This window comes from Spermophilus citellus (assembly GCF_964194105.1).
Source record: "Spermophilus citellus genome assembly, chromosome: 5".
Lineage (NCBI taxonomy): Eukaryota > Metazoa > Chordata > Mammalia > Rodentia > Sciuridae > Spermophilus > Spermophilus citellus.
The window spans coordinates 165040962-165059063 of NC_138186.1; the positions used below are offsets into that span (position 1 = coordinate 165040962).

Here is an 18102-nt window from a genome sequence, read left to right on the forward strand (position 1 = left end):
TATTACTCTGCTTTAAAAAATGACAAAATCATAGAATTTGGAGGGAAATGGATGGCATTAGAGCAGATTATGCTAAGTGAAGCTAGCCAATCCTTAAAAAACAAATGCCAAATGACTGCTTTGATATAGGGGGAGTAACCAAGGACAGGGTAGGGACGAAGAGCTTGAGAAGAAGATTAACATTAAACAGGGATGAGAGGTGGGAGGGAAAGGGAGTGAGAAGGGAAATCGCATGGAAATGGAAGGTGATCCTCAGGGTTATACAAAATTACATATAAGAGGAAAGGAGGGGTAAGAGAAGAATAATACAAGTGAAAGAAATGATTTATAGTAGAGGGGGTAGAGAGAGAAATGGGGAGGGGAGGGGAGGGGAGGGGAGGGGAGGGCAGGAGGGATAGTAGAGAATAGGATAGACAGCAGAATACATCAGACACTAGTATGTCAATATGTAAATCAATGGAAGTGTAACTGATGTGATTCTGCAATCTGTATACGGGGTAAAAATGGGAGTTCATAACCCACTTGAATCAAACTGTGAAATATGATATATTAAGAATTATATAATGTTTTGAACGACCAACAATTTAAAAAAAAAAAGAAGTGTTGAGGGGCTGGGGTTGTGGCTCAGCAGTGTGCTTGCCTAGAACGTGTGAGGTGCTGGGTTCAATCCTCAGCACCACATAAAATAAATAAATAAAATGAAGGTATTGTGTTCACCTAAAAGAACTAAAAAAAATAAATATTAAAAAAAATTTTAAAAAAGAAGTGTTGAGTGGCGACGGTTGCCGTCCTACCTTTATGGGGTTCCCAGGTGCCCTAGTTCTTTTTTTGTTTGTTTGTTTCTATAACAAAATATGCAAGGCAGAGTACTTTATAAAGAAGAGGTTCACTTAGCTCATAGTTCTGGAGGTCCGAGAGCCTGTTATGGCCCCTGGTGAAAGCCTCGGAGTGGACAGAATCACATGGTAGGAGCATAGGGGAGAGAGGAGGGGTGGGGGTCAAGGGAGGGAGCCGAGACCTGGGAAGAGCCAGGCTCCACCTTGGGAAGAAAAGAAGAAGAGCTAGAGCCTTTCCTTCTATCATACATTAAAATAAATTCCAGAGATAATGAAGAATTAAATGTAAAAAAAACCCAACTTTCAAAATTGCCGCAGTCTGGCTGGGCACAATTCAGGAGCCACTTGTCAAAAGAAACAAACTTTATTTTTAGAACACATGCCATGCCTCAGGAGCTCTTCAGGAAAACCCTCAGAGCCCAACTTCCCACAAGCCTCTCAACCTCCCCCACTCCTCCTGCTCTTGAGGCTGATTGGCTGGGTCGCGTGGGCGGAGCCAAAAAAAGTCCCCCAATGAGCTGCTCCATGGTCTGAAAGGGCGGGGAAACAGCCCAATGAGCATTACCACAGAGGAGCCAATCAGTTGGCAGCTAGAAGTTTGCTGCTGGCAGCTGTGAGCCAATCATCAGCTGGCAGCTGGAAGTTTGCTGGGGCCCCTTCGGCTGTGGCTCTCAACAAAAATATTAGAAGACAGTATCTTACAGATTTATGGTGTGGAAAGACTTTCTAAGGAAAGCATAAAACTCAGAAGCCATCAAGGCAAGGAAAAGTACAGATTTCAGACTTTGTTTTTTTAAATGGGCATCAAACCCAGGGCATTCTGCCACTGAGCTATACCCCCAGCTCTTTTTTATTTTGAGATAGTGTCTTGCTAGGTTGCTGGGGCTGGCCTCCAACTTCAGCCTCCCAACTTTTGGATTACATGCATACATCACCACACCCAGCTTAAGAAATCTTTTTTATTGAGCTATAAAATGCAATAGAAAATGGTCACTCTGAGGGCACAGTCCATGAATTTTCACCAAGTAAGCCCATCCACATATCCAGAGGGGGAGTCTGGAGATGGAGTGTCCAGCACCCTGGGGCTCCTGCTGCCCCTTGCATGGGTAACTCTGATGGATTGAATTACATAAAAATTGCAAACTCTAGTGTACCACACACACTCCAAGTGTCATTAGAAGGCAAGCAGCAGTCTGGAAGGAAACCGAGTTCAACCCTTTATGACATATAAAAGCTAAAGACTGATAATCATAGCATATAAAAGAGCCCTGGAGATCACCAAGGACAAACAATGAGTACAGAGGCTGGCAGGGGGATAATACCCAATTCTCAGAAGGGAAAGCACAATACTCAGAACAATGGGGCCGGGGCTACCAGCTCTGCCAGCTCTGCCCGCAGCGGCGTGTGATCAGGCCTGGGTGGATGAGGGCTGAGTCTCCCTTCTGCGCTCCTCCCGTGAGCCAGGCACGACCGTGGTGCAGCAGAGGGCGCAGGTGGATGCCACACTAGGTCAGGCACCCACCCTCCTGGGCCACAGCTGGTCCTCACACCTGCCCGGCTCCTCCTGCCCCCACCCTGAGATGTTGGTTCTGTGGTGCAGGCTCCCTGGGTGGGCCCTGCAGGCTTCCAGATAGGCCAGACTGGACTTGCCCTCCAGGGGGCCCAGCTGCTTGGGTTCCAGCCGAGGCCTTGAGAGACACAGTCAGGGCAAGACTCTGGTGCTCGGGACAGAGCCACAGCCTGGGACAGGCCTGAAGTGGCCAGAGGCAGCGAGGACCCCACAGGGTGGGGTGACTTGGCAAGGCTTCCTGTCCCAGAGGGCCAGGGTTAGGAGGACAAAGCCAGCCCCCTGAAAGTAGGGGACAGGCAGGAGGCTGGCAGCTCTTTCTGTAAAAGTCCAGACCCCACCCTCAAGGGGGTCCTTGGAGACAGGATTTCATGGGCACAAGACATGGTGTCCACCTTGCAGAACGTCCCCTGGCAGCTCCCAAGGTGCCGCAGTAAGACAGTTGCTCAGCAGTGTTGCTCAAGACCCTTGGCCTTTTGTTCATGGAACCTGTGTCCGCATCTTGGGGTACACCAGTGTCCCAGGGGATGCAGTTTGGGAATCCTGCTGGGACGTGGTTAAGGCCCGGAGCCTCCCTTGGGAGGCGCCAAATCCAGGAAGAAAGCCTTGGTCCCGGGAAGTGAGGGGCAGTTTCAGAGTGGTCCAGTGGTGGACACTAGGGTCATCCGAGAAGGCCTCTTCTGCCCTGTTGTGGAAGGGAGCGTGGGTGTTCTTTTCCTATGCCAGTCAGGCGCCTGTGAATGACAGACCATGGTGGAGGAGAAGGAGTGGTGAACAGCCCGTGGCCCCGCGCGGCCTGTCCCTAGTCTTCCCCACGGGGGCCTCCGTCTGTCTCATGCTGTCCGGGAGATCCCGTTGCAGCTCTGGCAGGTGGTCCTGGGAGTGCACCTGGCTTCCTCCCCAGACAACCACAAAGAAAGACATCGGAGAGGCCTGAAAAATGGGTGATGGCCTGTTCTCTGGATTCCGGGTCAAACTGTGGCTAGGAGCCGGCCTCTGGTTGGCTAGCCTTTCCCTCAGCCGCCCCCCCACGTCCTGTCGCCTCTCCTTGGAACTCTTCCCTCCTGCACATTCCTCCCCCAGCCGGCCTCCAACGGAGGCTACTCTGCCCTCTGTCCGTGGGGAGGGTCTCCTTGGCCTACCTCGCTGCCTCCGCCCCTTCCCTGAAGAGCCTCCTGCCAGCTCTGTCCCTATCCAGGTGAGGCCATGCCCACAGGAGGCTCCACCTCCTCTGCTGGCCTCACCCTCTGGCCTCCTCACAGCCATGTCTGTCTCCCTTCCCCGTGGACCTGGCCCTCCCAGGACAGAACCGGCCCTGAGGGCTGAGTTTCAAGGCCTGCCCCCTACCTCCTTCAGCCCCTCCCCTGTCAGGACCCCAACAGGGCCTTGTGCTGACCTAGGCCTGTGTCCTCTCCCTCTTCTCCCCGGGCTGTGGTGACTTTCACACTCTCTGCTCCTTTTACCGCCTGCTTCCTTCCCTCCTCCTGCACTTGAGTTGCTCAGCTGGCCAGAGAGGAGCAGGACAGTGCTGACTGAGTGCTGTTGGGTGATCTCAGGCCTTTTGCTGGTCAGAGTCTCCTCCTGGCTCTGGAGTGACCACTCCACCCACTTTAGTCCCTCTTACCTGGGACTTTGCTTCCTACTTCCCTGAGAAAATGAAAGTCACTGAGAGGGAACTTCCCCTAGTTGCTGCTCTGAGCTGTGGGCACCACTGTCTCTGACATGTCCCCGTCCTGTCCACCTGTCCAGTCCCCCTTGCCTTTTAACCCCTTGCTGCACAGTGACCCCTTTCTTTCCCCCCGGTCCACGTCCACCATGACCAGCAGCCTGGCATATCATCCTGAGGGACCTGACCTGACCCTGGCCCCTCCTCATTGCCCTGTCCCTCACGCCAGGGGCTCTCCACACGGGCTGCGTCCACTTTCCTCCTCCGTGCTCCTCTGAAGCAGCTCGGGCCAGCTCCAGTCCTCGCCTCTCCCCTGAACTTGGCATCCTGGCCCAGGGCCCTCACCTGCAGAGTCCCCTGCCAGCGGCCCGCAGGCCTTCACCGCTTCCTCCCCAGTTGGTTGGCTTCTGCCATGCTCTGTTGAGGCCCCAGGCCTTCCTCAGGCCCGTGTCCCCTGCAGTCTGCCGGGGGCCTGGAGAGGCCTGGAGGGGCGAGTGTGGAGCTCAAGTCAGGAGGCTGTGGCTGACCTCCTCCTGGAGTCCCCAGCCCCCGCCTCCCTCCCGCCTCCTGTCCACGGGAGCTGTGTGTGGCCCAGTGCGGGGCTTCAGGGTGTGGGGCGTGCACACGTGTGTGGAAATAGGGAGGAGGTGGGAGGGGCCACGGGGGGACCACTTGAGCCAGGAAGAGGTCGGGGGAACTCAGGAACTGGTGGGCTGGTCCCCGCAGAGAGGAGTGATGGAGGACCAAGAGCAGCTGGGCCACCTCCAGCGCCGGCCTGGGCTGGAACCGGCTTTAGGGTTAGATGCAACATGGCACCAAGGGCCCCTCCCCTCCCGTTCCCCACTGGGTCGGAGGAGAAGCCGCGCTGCTCAGCCTGTGAGCGTCCCAGTGAGCGGATGTGGCTGCCAGACGCATGGCCAGCATTGTGCCAGGTTTTTAAAGGTGATGATTTGCTTTCTTGGATTCTTTTTTTAAGGAGAAAAGACTCAACTTGAAAGACTCCGGGGCCAGATCTGTGCCCAAGCTCTCAGGTCCCAGGAGCCTGCCTCCCCCTCGGGCCTGGTCCCCTCAGCCATGCTGACAGCTCAGCCAGGGGTGTGGGGAGTGGGGGAGGCCCCTGCCCAGGACAGTTTTCCATTCTGGCTGCAGGAGGCTGGGCTTCCCTCCTGTTTTCCCTGGCTGCGCAGGGACATCAGCACGGCATTGGTGGGGACAGTGCCTTTGCTGACCTAATGCTTGTTAAAAGTTTGAGACCCAGGGCTCCTGGTGGCCTGGACTTTTTGGTGAGGGGGAGATGCAGTCAAGTCTCTCAAAGGCTGACCTGCTGGCCAGCTGGCTTTGTCTCGGGCTGGGCTTCTGTTTCCAACAGATGTTTTGGTTTGCGTTTGCTTAGCAACCCTCCTGCTCTGCCGAGCTGCCTGGGTTCCAGCTGACAACCCTGGAAGGCTCAGCCACAGCCAGGCCGCACTGAGCCAGACCCGCTCAGAAGGAGACTCTGATCTTGACCTGGACCCGTCTCGAGACCCTGAAATACAGGATGGTTTATTTAATGTCACATCCAAGAATGGGGCCACAAGTGGTACCTCCTCTTGGGGGGCTGCAGTGCTCAGTTGACCTACTTAAAATTGATCTGACTCGTGGGCAGGGCAGGGCTTTTCCGGCATCTCCTTATGTCCTATCATTGTGGAAAATCTTGTTAAAGAGGAATGTGTGGCTGCCTGACTCTGGAGCTGCACCAGGTCTGCTGCCCACAGATGCTCTTGGCTGGGCCTTCAGCAGAGCAGACCCTGGCCATAGCCCCTGGAAACGGCTGCTCCCACTGACGCAGCCCCCACCTAGGGTGGCCTGACCCCACGCTCTGTCTGGGGACCGGAATCGGAATCGTGGCCACACTGTTCTGCTGGGGGGCGAGTCTCCAATGCCCCGAGCTGCTCAGGTGGCCTCTTTCTCCTCCACCCAGAGGGTGACCTGAGGGCAGGGAGCCTCCACTTCTCCTCCAGGCTCCTGGAGGCCCACCCCGACCTTTCTTTGAGGTTCACCTGTGGTTCCTTCCCGTCCACACTTGGCTTTTGCCAATGCAGACTGGTTCTAGCACAAGCCATGTTGTCGAGGGATGAGGAACTTTCCTCAGGTTACCAGGGAAACGACTAAAAGTCTCTCCACAGTCAGATTCACCTGCACAGAGGGACACCAGCTCTGTCACCCTGGGCCCGAGCCCACCGTGACATCAGAGACCACTTCTCAGCCACGGTCAGCTTCCCCTGCCCTCCTTTCTCTGTCGCCTTCTCGAATCACATCCTGTTCTTGGTACCTTGGGTCCTCACATGGGTGGCCCTCGTGAAGACAAGGACGTCTCCTCCACCTAGTGTGTCCCTCCCTAGCCCAGTGTGCCCTAGTCCCACCACCATCTGTGTCAGACACCCCACTCCATTCCCCTCCCCCGTCTTGCCGCCCAGCCCTCCTCTCCCTGGGCCCTTCCGTCTGGTGGGGTCTCCACCTGCAGCCTGTCACCTTTCATGCCCGCTCTGCCCTCTGCCTGCCTCCTCTTCACAGGACAGAGAGCACCCACCTCCTCCCCCTGCCCCTCGCTGGCTCCCACCCCCTTGGCCGAACCAACTCATTCTGGCCCATCTCTGTGGCTGGAAGTTCCAGGGTCCCTGTGTCACCTCCCCATGCTCAGCTCACCCTCCCCCCTCCCCGAGGACAGTCACCCTCCCCCCCTCCCCGAGGACAGTCACCCTCCCCCCCTCCCCCTGCCTTCACTCCTGCAGATGGCCTTGTTCTCCTCACACTGGGACATCAAAGCCCTCAGGGAGAGTGCCGGCCAGTCTCTGCGCACCCATCTGTCCCCACGTGCTGTCCCTGCCCTCCTGTTCACATGCTGGACTTCGGTGGCTGGGGCTGGCCCCGCCTGTGCCTGGATCCTGCTGGCCTCGCCCGGGCGAGTGTCTCTGGGACCTAGCTTGGTGGCCATGCCCCATCACGGAGAAATCTTTTGCCCGACTTCCCTCAGCAGCCCGGCATTTCTCTGCCCAGCCCCACGTGTGGCCACGTGGCCCCAGAGTTCCCCGGGGAGTGGTCTCCTCGCAGCCTGTTTGCTCCCACTGCTCCATTAGGTCCTGCTCCTGTCTGGTCACCAGTGTCCCTGGAAGCGACTCCTTCTCAGTTCTCACGCTGTGGACGGCACAGAAGCCTCTGCCCTCCCAGCCGCTTGGGCTTCCTGCAGGTCCTTCTCCCCCAGCCTCTAGGGCCCTGCACGTCTGGAATTTCTTAAATGTTTTTTGGCCACTTCTCATTGTCCCCAACACGCTGTGCCCAGAAGCCAGCCCTGGCTCCCTCCACTCCCATGACATAGACACCTCTTGCTGGCTGAGGCCCAGCTGGGCTACCACTGGCATGGCCCTGTGTCCTGTGGCCACTTGGCGGCGCTTCTGGCCTGGCCAACGCCAGGAACCGCCCTCAGGCTCCGGTGCTTTGTCCCTAGGAGCCGGGTTAGGTCCTCCGGACGCTTCATGCCGCTGAGGAGTCACGGGGGTCTCTTTGCTTCTCTTTTTGTGGTGCTGGGCTTTGCGCCCAGGGCCTTGCACAGGCGAGGCAGCGCCATACCTGAGCTGCATCCCCCGAGGTTCCCGAGATGCGGTCATGGTGTGGGTGGCCTCACCTCTCCGTGCTTCTTCTGGTGTGTGTGCAGACGCAGCGACGTGGTGACCTGGGGGGCAGGACAGGCTTGACAGGCGGAGCCGGTGATTCATGGTGACGCGGGTACCTAGGGCCCGATGTCCTGCTCGAATTCCCACGGGAGGCCAGACAGTGCCCTGAATCTGCTTGCTTCTCAGCACTTCCTGGGCATCTGCCTCTGTCCAGGCAGTGACCTGGTCCTTTCTTCCTCAGCCATCCCAGTTTCTCCAGTGGGTCCCCCTAGCGTCTGTCCTCACAGCCCTGCAGTGACTCTCCTCACTCAGATGAGACCCAGTGTCTCCTTACCACCCACAAGGCTCTGCGCTCTGCGTCCTCTGTGACCTTTCAGTCACACTGACCGACTTTCTCCAACGTGGGCACTTCAGTAGTGCCCCTGCCTCTGGACATTGGCACATGCTCCTCCTCCCACTATCTCCTGGGCCATCCCTCTCACTTCTTTCAAGTCTGCAGTCAAATGTCGCCATTGGAGTGAGACTTTCTCAGATCCAACTATGTAAAATCTATTCCCAAACCACTGTTCAGAACTCCTGCTTCTCACTAACTGGTTCTCTTTGTCTGGACTCATTGTTCCTGTCATTCTTACTGATCGTATCTGTCTACCTTGGCTCTGCCCCTGCCTCTGCTCCTGCACAGGTTCAGCCTCCCACCCCCCCAGGGCTGCCCTCAGCTGCCATGCTCATCCTTCCTCACTTGTGTCCCTTCCTAGCCCCCATCAGATGCCTGCCTCGGCTCCCTTCTGTGGCTGGTTGCCTGGTTCTCTGTGGGGTCCTGGGGCCTAGAACATGCCAGCCACAGTCTGTGGCACTGAGATGGGAGTTCCCCGAGGCATGGTGAGCCCTGGCAAGCAGCAGACAGGAAGGGGCTGCGGGGGTGAAGGGTGCTCATGGCCCCGCGCAGGACAGGTTCTCCTGCGGGAAAACCTACAGGAAGTGTGCAGGCGGGCAGCTTCCGCCTATTGCGAGGCCTTCAGTAGGGGGCAGAAGTTGCGGGTGGCGGCCGCCCACGCGGAGCCTAAAATAAGCCGAGATTGGGCGCCAGCACAGAAACACCAGGAGTGTCCTGTTTCTCTTGCAAAACCGCAGCCCTGCAGGCCCCGGGATCGCACAGCTGTCCACCTGCGCAGGGGTGTGTCCTGCCCCTCCGATGGCTTCCTTCGGCCTTGCCCTCTTGGTGCTTGGACACATGTTTTGTGGCCTCCGGGCTGGCCAGCAAGGGCACCCCTGCTTCCTTCAGACCCACCTGGGAAAGTACAGAGGCTGGGGCCAGCAGCGGGTGGTTCTGGACCAGCGTGGGGAGGTGAGGCTCAGGGATGCCCCCCTGGGCAGGGGGGTCACCAGAGGGGCTGCAGCCTGGGGGCGGGGTGCACATTAAGGCCAGAGGGTCCAGGCCTGGGAAGGAAAAGGAGCCTGGAGAGACGGCCACAGAAGTGCAGCCTGGGGAAGGACAGCTCTCCCAGTAAGGTAGCCAGGTGTCGGGGTCTGGGTTGTGCCCCCCAAAACAATGCGCTGACCTCCTAGGCCGCGGGACCTCACAACGAAACTTATTTGGAAATAGGGTCTCTGTAGCCCGGTCATTGAGATGAGGTCACACTGGAGAAGGGTGTAGCACGGGACACGTGGAGAGAGGACACTGATGACAAAAGCAGACTGCAGTGATGTGCCACAAGCCAACAGTCCCCAAGGAAAACCAGACACCAGAGTCTAGAAGACACCAGGAAGGACACCCCCCCCTCTCCAGGCCTGGGAGGAGGCATTTGTGATGCTGGTTTAAGCCCCAGGGTAGCAGTGTGGGAATGACAGGGAGCAGTACTTCTCCCCCATTGTCAGACCCAGAGGTGGGCAGCTAAGTCTGTGGTGAAGGTATTTCTATGAGGGAGGCAGTAATCTGCAGGAGGCCAGCCTCACCAACTTAGTGAGACTCTGTCTCAAAATGGAAAATAAAGGGCTGAGGTGTAGTCCAGTGGGAGAGTGGCCCTGGGCTCGATTCCTGGTACCAAGCAGAAAAAAAAAAATTGTTTATTCAGGAGTGGGGAGAAGGGCCCTGTTGGGTATTGCTTGTTTGTTTGTTTTTAAATATGGGGGCATGAAGGCTTTTTGACCTCTGTGTTTAATTTTGCCTTTGGCAGAGGCCATGTGATCTGTGATCCCACAGGGCCAGGGATCCCTTTCCCACCCCTGAGGGTGCACATGACCACCTCACTTTGTTTAGCACTTCCTGTGTTATTTGCTCAGGTTTGTTTGCACTGTGGAATGAATGCACAAAGGTTTCTTTGTTTTGTGGTTAACAGGGTGAGAACCAGATAACACTGAGGCTGAGGGCTGTGTGGAAGAGCTGGGGTTGGAATGATGCTTCTGGGGTCAGAGTTGTTTTATTGCATTTGTTAGCTCTCTGCGGAGATGAAAAGGAGAACTGCTGTTTGCTCTGCTGGCCCTGCCTGCACCTCACCTGGGGAGGAGGTGCAGAATAGGAGGCCCCTTTCCCAGGACTCCAGAAGCGCAGGGCACTGGACAAGCCTGCTGCCTCACAGCGGGCTCCTTACTGCCTGCAGCAGACCTTCATTGTGGGCCTGGGAACAGATCCTGAGAAGAAGGATGCTTCCTCCTCCTCACTCCTCCTCTGTGGACAGAGAGCAGGAGACACGGGCCCCAGAAGACCACATCCTAGTCCCCGCCCAAGCCGGGATGTGATCCTGGACCATCTGGACGGGGGCAGTGTGTTCACAAGGGTCCTTCAGTGATGGAGGTGGAGGCGGGAGGCGGACAGAATGAGATGTGAAGATGGAAACGGGTCAGTGCTGCGATTGCTGAACTGGAAGAGGGAGGACTGGCCAAGCCAAGGACTGCAGGCAGCCCCCAAAGCTGGAGAAGGCACCAAGCCGCCTGCACCCTCCAGGTGGAGCCCAGGCCCACTCATACCTGGCTCAGTGACTCCCTTTCACAGCTCAGACCTGAGAATCTAAGGTCAGCGATCTACTGTTCCAAGCCAAGTGTAGTTTTGTTACAGCTGCAACAGGAGACTAATACATCATTCCCCCACCTCCCCCAGGTGCCCTAGGATTTCTTCTTTTAATACTGGGTTTGGACCCCGGGGTGCTCCGCCACTGAGTTGCATTCCCAGTTCTTTTTATTTTTTTCATTTTGAGACAGGGTCTTGATCAGTTGCCCAGGCTGGCCTTGGACTTGTGATCCTCCTGCCTCAGCCTCCCAACTCACTGGGATCACACTGCCATGCCCAGCCGCCCTAGGTTTTTGAGGCAGGTTGATGGCACTACTGGATCTGTGTCTTCCCAGTCCTCTTCTAAGGGACCCTGAGACCCCCATTTCATAGGTGCTGTATTTGCTGTAAGTACCCCCCACCGTGTGCCAGCAAAGTCTGCTCAGCTGTGAGCATTGGGGGCTTTCAGCAGCTGGTAGAGATCTGTGATCTTATTAATTATGCTTAGGTTAGTACACCTGCAGTCTTAAAAAAAAAAAAAAAGTCAAGTGTTGGGGGAAACCAATTCATTAAGCTGGTTCTTGGCTTTTTCAAGGTCAGTCACCACTTTAGATTCTAGCCTCATAAAAATACATTTCAAAATCTGCACTCAGAATGAGCTGGACATGGCTTTCATGTATGAGTTCACCACCAGTGGGTTCATGTATGAGACACCACCAGTGTACCTCCGTATCATGTATACCCACAAGAACCAGGAGTTGTACTCCATGTGTGCATAATATGTCAAATACACTCTACGGTCATGTATGTCTACAAAGAACAAATAAAATGAAAGAATTTTCACATAAAAAATCTGCATGCAATTTTGGAGATTATATAGACTCTCCCAAAGCTGTCCCTGAAGCTCTTGTGGCTGCTGGGGAACTTCTGGTCACCAGGTGAAGAGCCCTGGTGCTCCGGTAGCTCTCCGGAGGTGAATGAATGGCTGCTTCCTTAGCAAGGCTCCCAACGTCTTTGCAGAGCCCTGGAACCGTGTTCAGGGGACCCTCGTTACTTGCACATTCCATGTTTGTAAACTCACATACTCTCAAAAACTTGTTCGTAACCCCAAGATCAAGACTCGTGGGGTTCGTGTGATCGTGTGGAAGTGAGCGTGGTGACAGTTTGGGGCACCTGATACACATGTTCCTGGCAGAGGTGGAGCATGTCCTGTCTCATGCAAGTGCCCTTTTTGAGACTCAGTCAGTGCCACCTCTTGTACATTTTTTTATGTTTTTGTTGGTGATTTCACCGTTTAGTATTTCTAAGTGCCAAGGGGCTGGGATATGCCCTACTGAGAAGATACTTTTTTTGTTGTTTTTGATTGAACTCAAGGGCACTCTAACACTGAGCCACATCCCCAGCCCTATTTTGTATTTTTTATTTAGAGACAGGGTCTCACTGGGTTGTGTAAAACTTCATTTTTGCTGAGGCTGGCTTTGAACTTGTGATCTTCCTGCCTCAGCCTCCTGAGCTACTAGGATTACTGCTTTCTGTCTCTATAAATTTGCTTGTTCTGGACATTTCATATAAACATGGAATATTTAGAGGTCATTTATGACTGGCTTCTTTCACATGGCGCGAGCTCCTCAGGATTCATGTGTGTTGATATTTTATTTGATGCACGTAAGGTCTGTTCTGAGAAGTGGTCCTCAGGCCCCTGCCGTTGGCATGAAGTCGAGTCTGTGGCATCCTGTGAAGGTCAGCACTCCCTGCTTCTAAGGGGCTTCCCTCGTCATTTTCTTTCCTCTTCTGCTTTCAAACTTGGCTGTGCCTTTGTGTGGGCACTGACAGTGCCAACCACCTGCAGGAAAGGCCACAGCTGGCTGTGACTCACTGGCCCCCATCCTGGGTCATCCTGGGGTGCCCACGCTCCTCTACTCAGACAGCTCTGGGTGGAAGCAGTACCCTTGGGAAGTTCCAGATGAGGCCCCCATGCTGGCACTTAGGAAGGAAAGACCTCAGGAGCAGGCCCAGTGTCTCACTCATGACTGAGAGGATGGAGTGGATGTGAGTGGGGGGGGGTGGCAGGCCAGGCCCAGGGCACCTGCTCCCAGCTGCAAGCCACTGGCCCCCGGAAAGCTGCCAGCACCTCCAGAGAACCAGCCTTTCCTGGGAAAGTGTCCGTCCTGGCCGCTCGGAGGCGGCTGGGGGCCAGAGCCATTGTCTGCCTGCTCCTTGTCGCGTGGGTGGGAGCAGCTTGGCAAGCGCAGTGTGAATGAAGGGGCGTGAGCAGGAGCCGCTCACTGATGTCTGCTCTCCTGTGCTTCCCCCCAGCTCCGGAGGAGAAGGAAGTCATTAAAGGACAGTATGGCAAGCTCACGGACGCGTACGGCTGCCTGGGGGAGCTCAGGGTGAAATCTGGTGAGTGTCCCTCGGCCACAGCACCGTCAGGCCTCCACGCGGGGGCACGGTGGCTCTTGCCTTCTTGGGGAGGCAGCGGGGTTGGGCATTCAGTTTGATCACTCGAGGTGACAGTAGCCCAGCTGGTACCTGCCGAGGCGGAGGATGGGGCGCCCAGCCCTGGTACCAGGAAGGCGCCCCTCCACTGTTCTCCCCAGGACCTAAGTTTTTCCCAAAGGTGGCCGGGGCTGGTGCTGCAGGGGTCATTGGTCTGCCTCTGGCTGGGCCCAGGTGGGTGGACGAGGACCGGCGAGCAGGCAGATGCCCGAGACTCTGCATGGCCGGGCTCCCTGGGTGTATGGAGGCAGGAGGGGCTGGACTGGGGGTTGGTGGCCAGGAGAGAGGGGACGCTGAGACCTGCAGCCCAAGGCTGAGAGTGGGAGTGGTTGTGGGGAGAGGAAAAGAGACTGCACTTGAACATGGCAGCTTGGCCTGGCCAGAGGGAGGAGAGCTGGGGGGCGGCAGTGGGCACCCTTGCTTGGGTGAGACTCAGGGCTGAGCCCTTCTGCGTCTCCTCTGCAGCCTCCGGCCCTGGGGCCCCTGGGAGTCTGCAGCCCCCCTTTCCTTCCTCCTCCCTCTGCCCCTGCACTTTGTGTCCTTCCCACCCTGGGTCATCAGCGACCTGGCCATGGACATTCCAGCAGCCTCTGGGCCAAGCCTCCTGCTTGGCAGAAATGACAATGGCCATGGCTTGTCCAGCCTCGGGCCTCGGCTGTTTTGGAACCGGTATGTGAAACTTGTCTGCATCACGCACAGCCTCTGTCATTAAAGACCCAGGGCTTTTAAAGCTGAAAACAGGGTGCCTGTGGCCCCCCCCTTTTCTGGCTCCTTCCTGCCGTGGGCTGTTCCTCTCTGCGCTGTGAGGATTACATCGTCATTTTCAAGTAGGAGCCCCCGAGGAAGCAGTCAGGAGTCACATGACAAACTGCACTTGGTAAGGGCTGCTTTGTGCCAGAGGCCAAGTGAACCCAGGCAGTCCTGAAGATAAGCCGGTGTGAGGACGTGTCTCTGTCCCCGTGGACAGTGAAGGAAACAGGAGCAGAAGGTTGAGCCACCTACCTAGAGGGAGCAGCTTGCTGGGCTGCAGCCCCCTCCAGCTGCCTCCAGCCTTCTGCATGAGAGCCCGAAGCCTCCGAGGGCTCGGGCGGGTGTTTCTCTCTGCAGTGACGAGGCTCTTGCCCTCCACAGTGGTGCTGGGGAGACCACAGACCCTGACGGGTGCTTTCCTGCCCTGGGCGGAGGAGGCCGGCCTGGTTACCCTCCCACTCTGCACCTGCAGAAAGGGAAGCCCTGGAAACCTGTCCTGTCCTTATCTAGTCAAGACACCTTTCTTCTCAGGGTCACTTCTAGGTGCCCAGGATAGCTCCCCGTCATCTGGCAGTTGGCACCTTTTTTTTTTCCATGAATGATTCCTTTTGCATCTGACTTGGACTTGCACTCAGGGAAGTGGGGTGACTGGCTCAAGTTCACACCATCCTCAACCCCTGGCCTGGGTTTTAAACTCGTGCCTTGTGCACCAGGTAGGGGTGTCCCCACCACCAAGCTATCTGCATTTCTGGAAGGAGCAGGTGGCAGGACATCCAAGGAGGACAGGAAGCATAGAGCCTTTCCCTCCAGGGAATGGCCAGTTTCCTCCCTGTGGTCTAGGTCCACTGTCAGGAATCGGTCCAAAGGGGAAGGGTGGCAGCTCCAGTCCCAAAGAAGTCCCGTCAGAGCCAGCTAGGGCGTCTGTGGGTCCCCAGGGGCCACCGCAGGGACTTCTGGGGTGTGGAGTGTAGAGGGAGGTGACGGACTCCCAGCTGCCAGCTAGGCCCTTGTCCCTTCCCCAGCGGTGTCCCCAGGAGCGAGTGGACACAGCCTGTAGGCAAGCCAGGGCGGATCAGCCAAGCTGCGCATGTCCACCTGGGTGAGGGCCATCAGATCCCAGCCCCATTTCTTTGTCTGAGACAGGGTCCCCATTGTGGCCAGGCTGGCCTTCGCTCCCCCCAGGCACTCCCCGCCCCATCTCCGAGTCCCCAGGCCTGTAGTGCCCACCGCACCGGCTGCCAGCCCTGCCCTGTGCTCGGCTCCTCCAGCCGCCTGCGAGTGGTGAAGATGAGAGGCTGTGGGAAGGCGAGGATCCTTTGGCCTGCTTTCTGCACACTGCAGAGTGTTCTTGGGACCCCTGAGAAGCCCCCTGCCCTGTGAAGGCTGGAGGAAAACCCACTGTGGCTGGACTGGGGCCTGGCTTGGCCTTGATGTTCTGTTTCACTCATGGAGTGCGTAGGGCCTCATGGAGTGAAATTCCAACTTTTGGTGACCACCGAGATGACATCAGGAGAGGCTTCCCTGTGGACCCTGAGGCTGAGGTCTTCTGAACAAAAGAAAGAGGCTTCCTCCCTGAAATGCCAGCAAAAAAGAGCTGTCTCATGATTAGCCAGGGTGTTAGGCTACCGGATATATATACTACAAAGCATAGAAATTAAGTACAGCAGAACAAAGAATTTATCCCAGCGATTTTAGGGATTTAATTCCTCTTTAACCCAAGCCCTCAAGATCTTCCTATTTCACAGTTCAAGAGACTCTTGTTCAATTCCCAGTCTGTAATGAATTGTGTCTCCTGGACTGTGCAGTGCACAACCTGTGAATCTGTACGTAACAGCCCTATGAATTCTCCACCAGACAGCCCTCCTGCCTTCCAGGTCCAGCTTTACAACTGGCTTTCTGCATTCATTTAATTTCCCTAGGGCTGTTTCCCCATCTGTAAAACCAGGGAGACTCCTCTCTATCTTACATAGTTCTTTTTTTAAAAAAAATATTTTTTTTTTAGTTGTAGATGGACACAATACCTTTATTATTTATTTATTTATTTTTATGTGGTGCTGAGGATCGAACCCAGTGCCTCACACATTTGAGGCCAGCGTTCTGCCACTGAGCCACAATCCCAGCCCCTCTTACATAGTTCTTAAGAGCTCTTCATGAGGGGATGAACATGGAAGTCTTGAAAACTCTGGGATGTTCTTTAAACATTAAGGCTGGCCATAGAAGTTTGTGAAGGGACCTGGGACAGGGGCTGTCCTGAGGCTGATGGGAGAAGCCGGTGCCCCCCTGCGTCCTGAGAAGCTCTGCTGTTTCCTTCCTGGGTCTCTAGGAGGTCCGGAGGGGAGGACTCCTTGGGTTGTCACCTGTAGGCTGCTGACAACTGATTTCCAAGTCTAGTCACTTCAGACTGAAGCTTCTCAGGAGAGGGAGGTTTGGGCCTTTGGTCTTTTGAGATTCGGGTTTGCAGCGTTCGGAAATGGACGGCCTCCGTGACTTAGAATGATTTATTTCAATATTATGCTCAGTGGTGGCTGGTAAATACTCAGCTCCGGATGGCAGGGAAGCACTCTGGAGGACAGGGTTTGCCAACCTCCGTGGTGACTGCGCTGGCCATGGCTGACTTCAGGCTCCCCCCGTAGAGGTGGAAACATGAGCCACTGGCCAGGGGACGCGGCTCCTACAAAGTGCTGTGGGTGCCCCTTTGCACTCCTCAGAGGCAAGGGGGGGGAGGGGCTGGAGACCCATGTAGGACCCTCAGCGCAGCTCAGGCCCCATCTGGGCGAAGGTCCTGGGCGCACTGGTGGAGAGAGCCTGGACGTCCAAGTCCTCAGAGGCCCCAGTGTGTGTGGCCTGGGGAGGCAGAGGACAGGGGAGGGGTTGGTGTGAATGTGGCCAGGAAACTCAGTCTGGGCCTGCATGAGGAAGGCCAGCAAGGGGGACCAGGAGGCTAGGGCTGTCCTGATAGCAGGGCATATGTCTACACAGGCCCCATCTTCATCCCGTGTCTGGTGACAGGTGGCCACCAGTGGTTGACACATAGACCCTGGTACTGCAGGGTCTGGGAAATTGGGCAGTTTCGAACTTGGAGCTGGTTTTGAAGGCAGTCCTGTTGGGGGAGGGCGTCTCTAAACTGATGTTGTGGTTTCGGGGTTTTTTGGTACTGGGGATTAAACCCAGGGTGCTTCACCACTGAGCTACATCCACAGTCCTTTTTATTTTTTATCTGGAGGCAGGATCTTGCTGGTTGCCCAGGCTGGCCTTGAACTTGAGATCCTCCTTGCTCAGCCGCGGGATGACTGGCGGGCACCAGGGCCCCCAGCTGGGTTATTTTAAGCTCTTATTGTGGTAACACCTATGTGACGTGCAGCTTGCCGCCCATTATGCAGGTGTGCAGTTGGGTGGCCCTGGCACGCGCCCTGCTGTGCTGCGGCCACCCCGTCTCTCCAGGACTCGTGGTGTCTTCCCACCAGGTCTTCTGCCCCCACAAGCGACATGGAGAGGTCGTTGCCCCCATCCCTCCAGCTCTGCTGCTGCAGGCTGTGGGCAAACACGTGCCTCTGCCCTCCTGTGGGTGGATGTCCCCGTCCTTCTGGCCCGTCGCCCACTCTCATCTTTCCCTCGCCTCACGCTAGCTCCCGTGTGGTCTTTCTTTGGCCTGAGCCCAGGGACCGGAGTGTTCAGCCTGGAAGGGACACGGAGGCCACCTGGTGCACCCTTCCTGAGGCCCAGACAGGGCAGGAGACTGGCCCCACAGGGCCCTGGAGGGGCAGAGCCGGAGGCTGGTCTTCTGAGTTTGAGTCTTCCCTTGCTACAAGATCCTTGCTGCTGTAAGCCACTGTCTCAGCCTCCGCTGACACTCCGCGACCTCCTCAGGCCTAGTGTGCTTCTGGGTTGTCAGAAAATTGACCCTGTCTCACAGAAGCACAGCCCAGATCCTGGGCCCGGGTGACCCTGAGGAGGGGCCTCACACCAGAGGTGGGTCAGTCCCCAGGGACACCTCTGTGGGGGTCACTGGCCAACGCTGCACTGACAGGTGGGAGGGGCAGTGCCTCCCATCTGTGCTGGGCTTGAACCCAGACATTTCCTTAAAATCTGTGATACATGGAGCACAGACAAGGGCTGTCAAACGAGATTGGGAAGGACAGCTGGGCGCATGG

At 56.3% G+C, this 18102-nt stretch overlaps 1 protein-coding gene across 6 annotated transcripts in view; it reads left to right on the plus strand.

Moving 5' to 3' along the window:
- SYNJ2 (synaptojanin 2) overlaps positions 1-18102 on the plus strand; it is a 103146-nt gene that overhangs the window by 20485 nt on the left and 64559 nt on the right. For all 6 annotated transcript variants that reach the window (XR_014022154.1, XR_014022155.1, XM_081295463.1 and 3 more), the window contains exon 2: positions 13019-13105. Coding sequence is in view for 4 of the 6 variants with exons in the window: in XM_081295463.1 (XP_081151589.1) it covers positions 13019-13105 (87 nt within the window). In the remaining 2 variants the exon portion in view is untranslated. The remainder of the gene's footprint in view (positions 1-13018; positions 13106-18102) is intronic.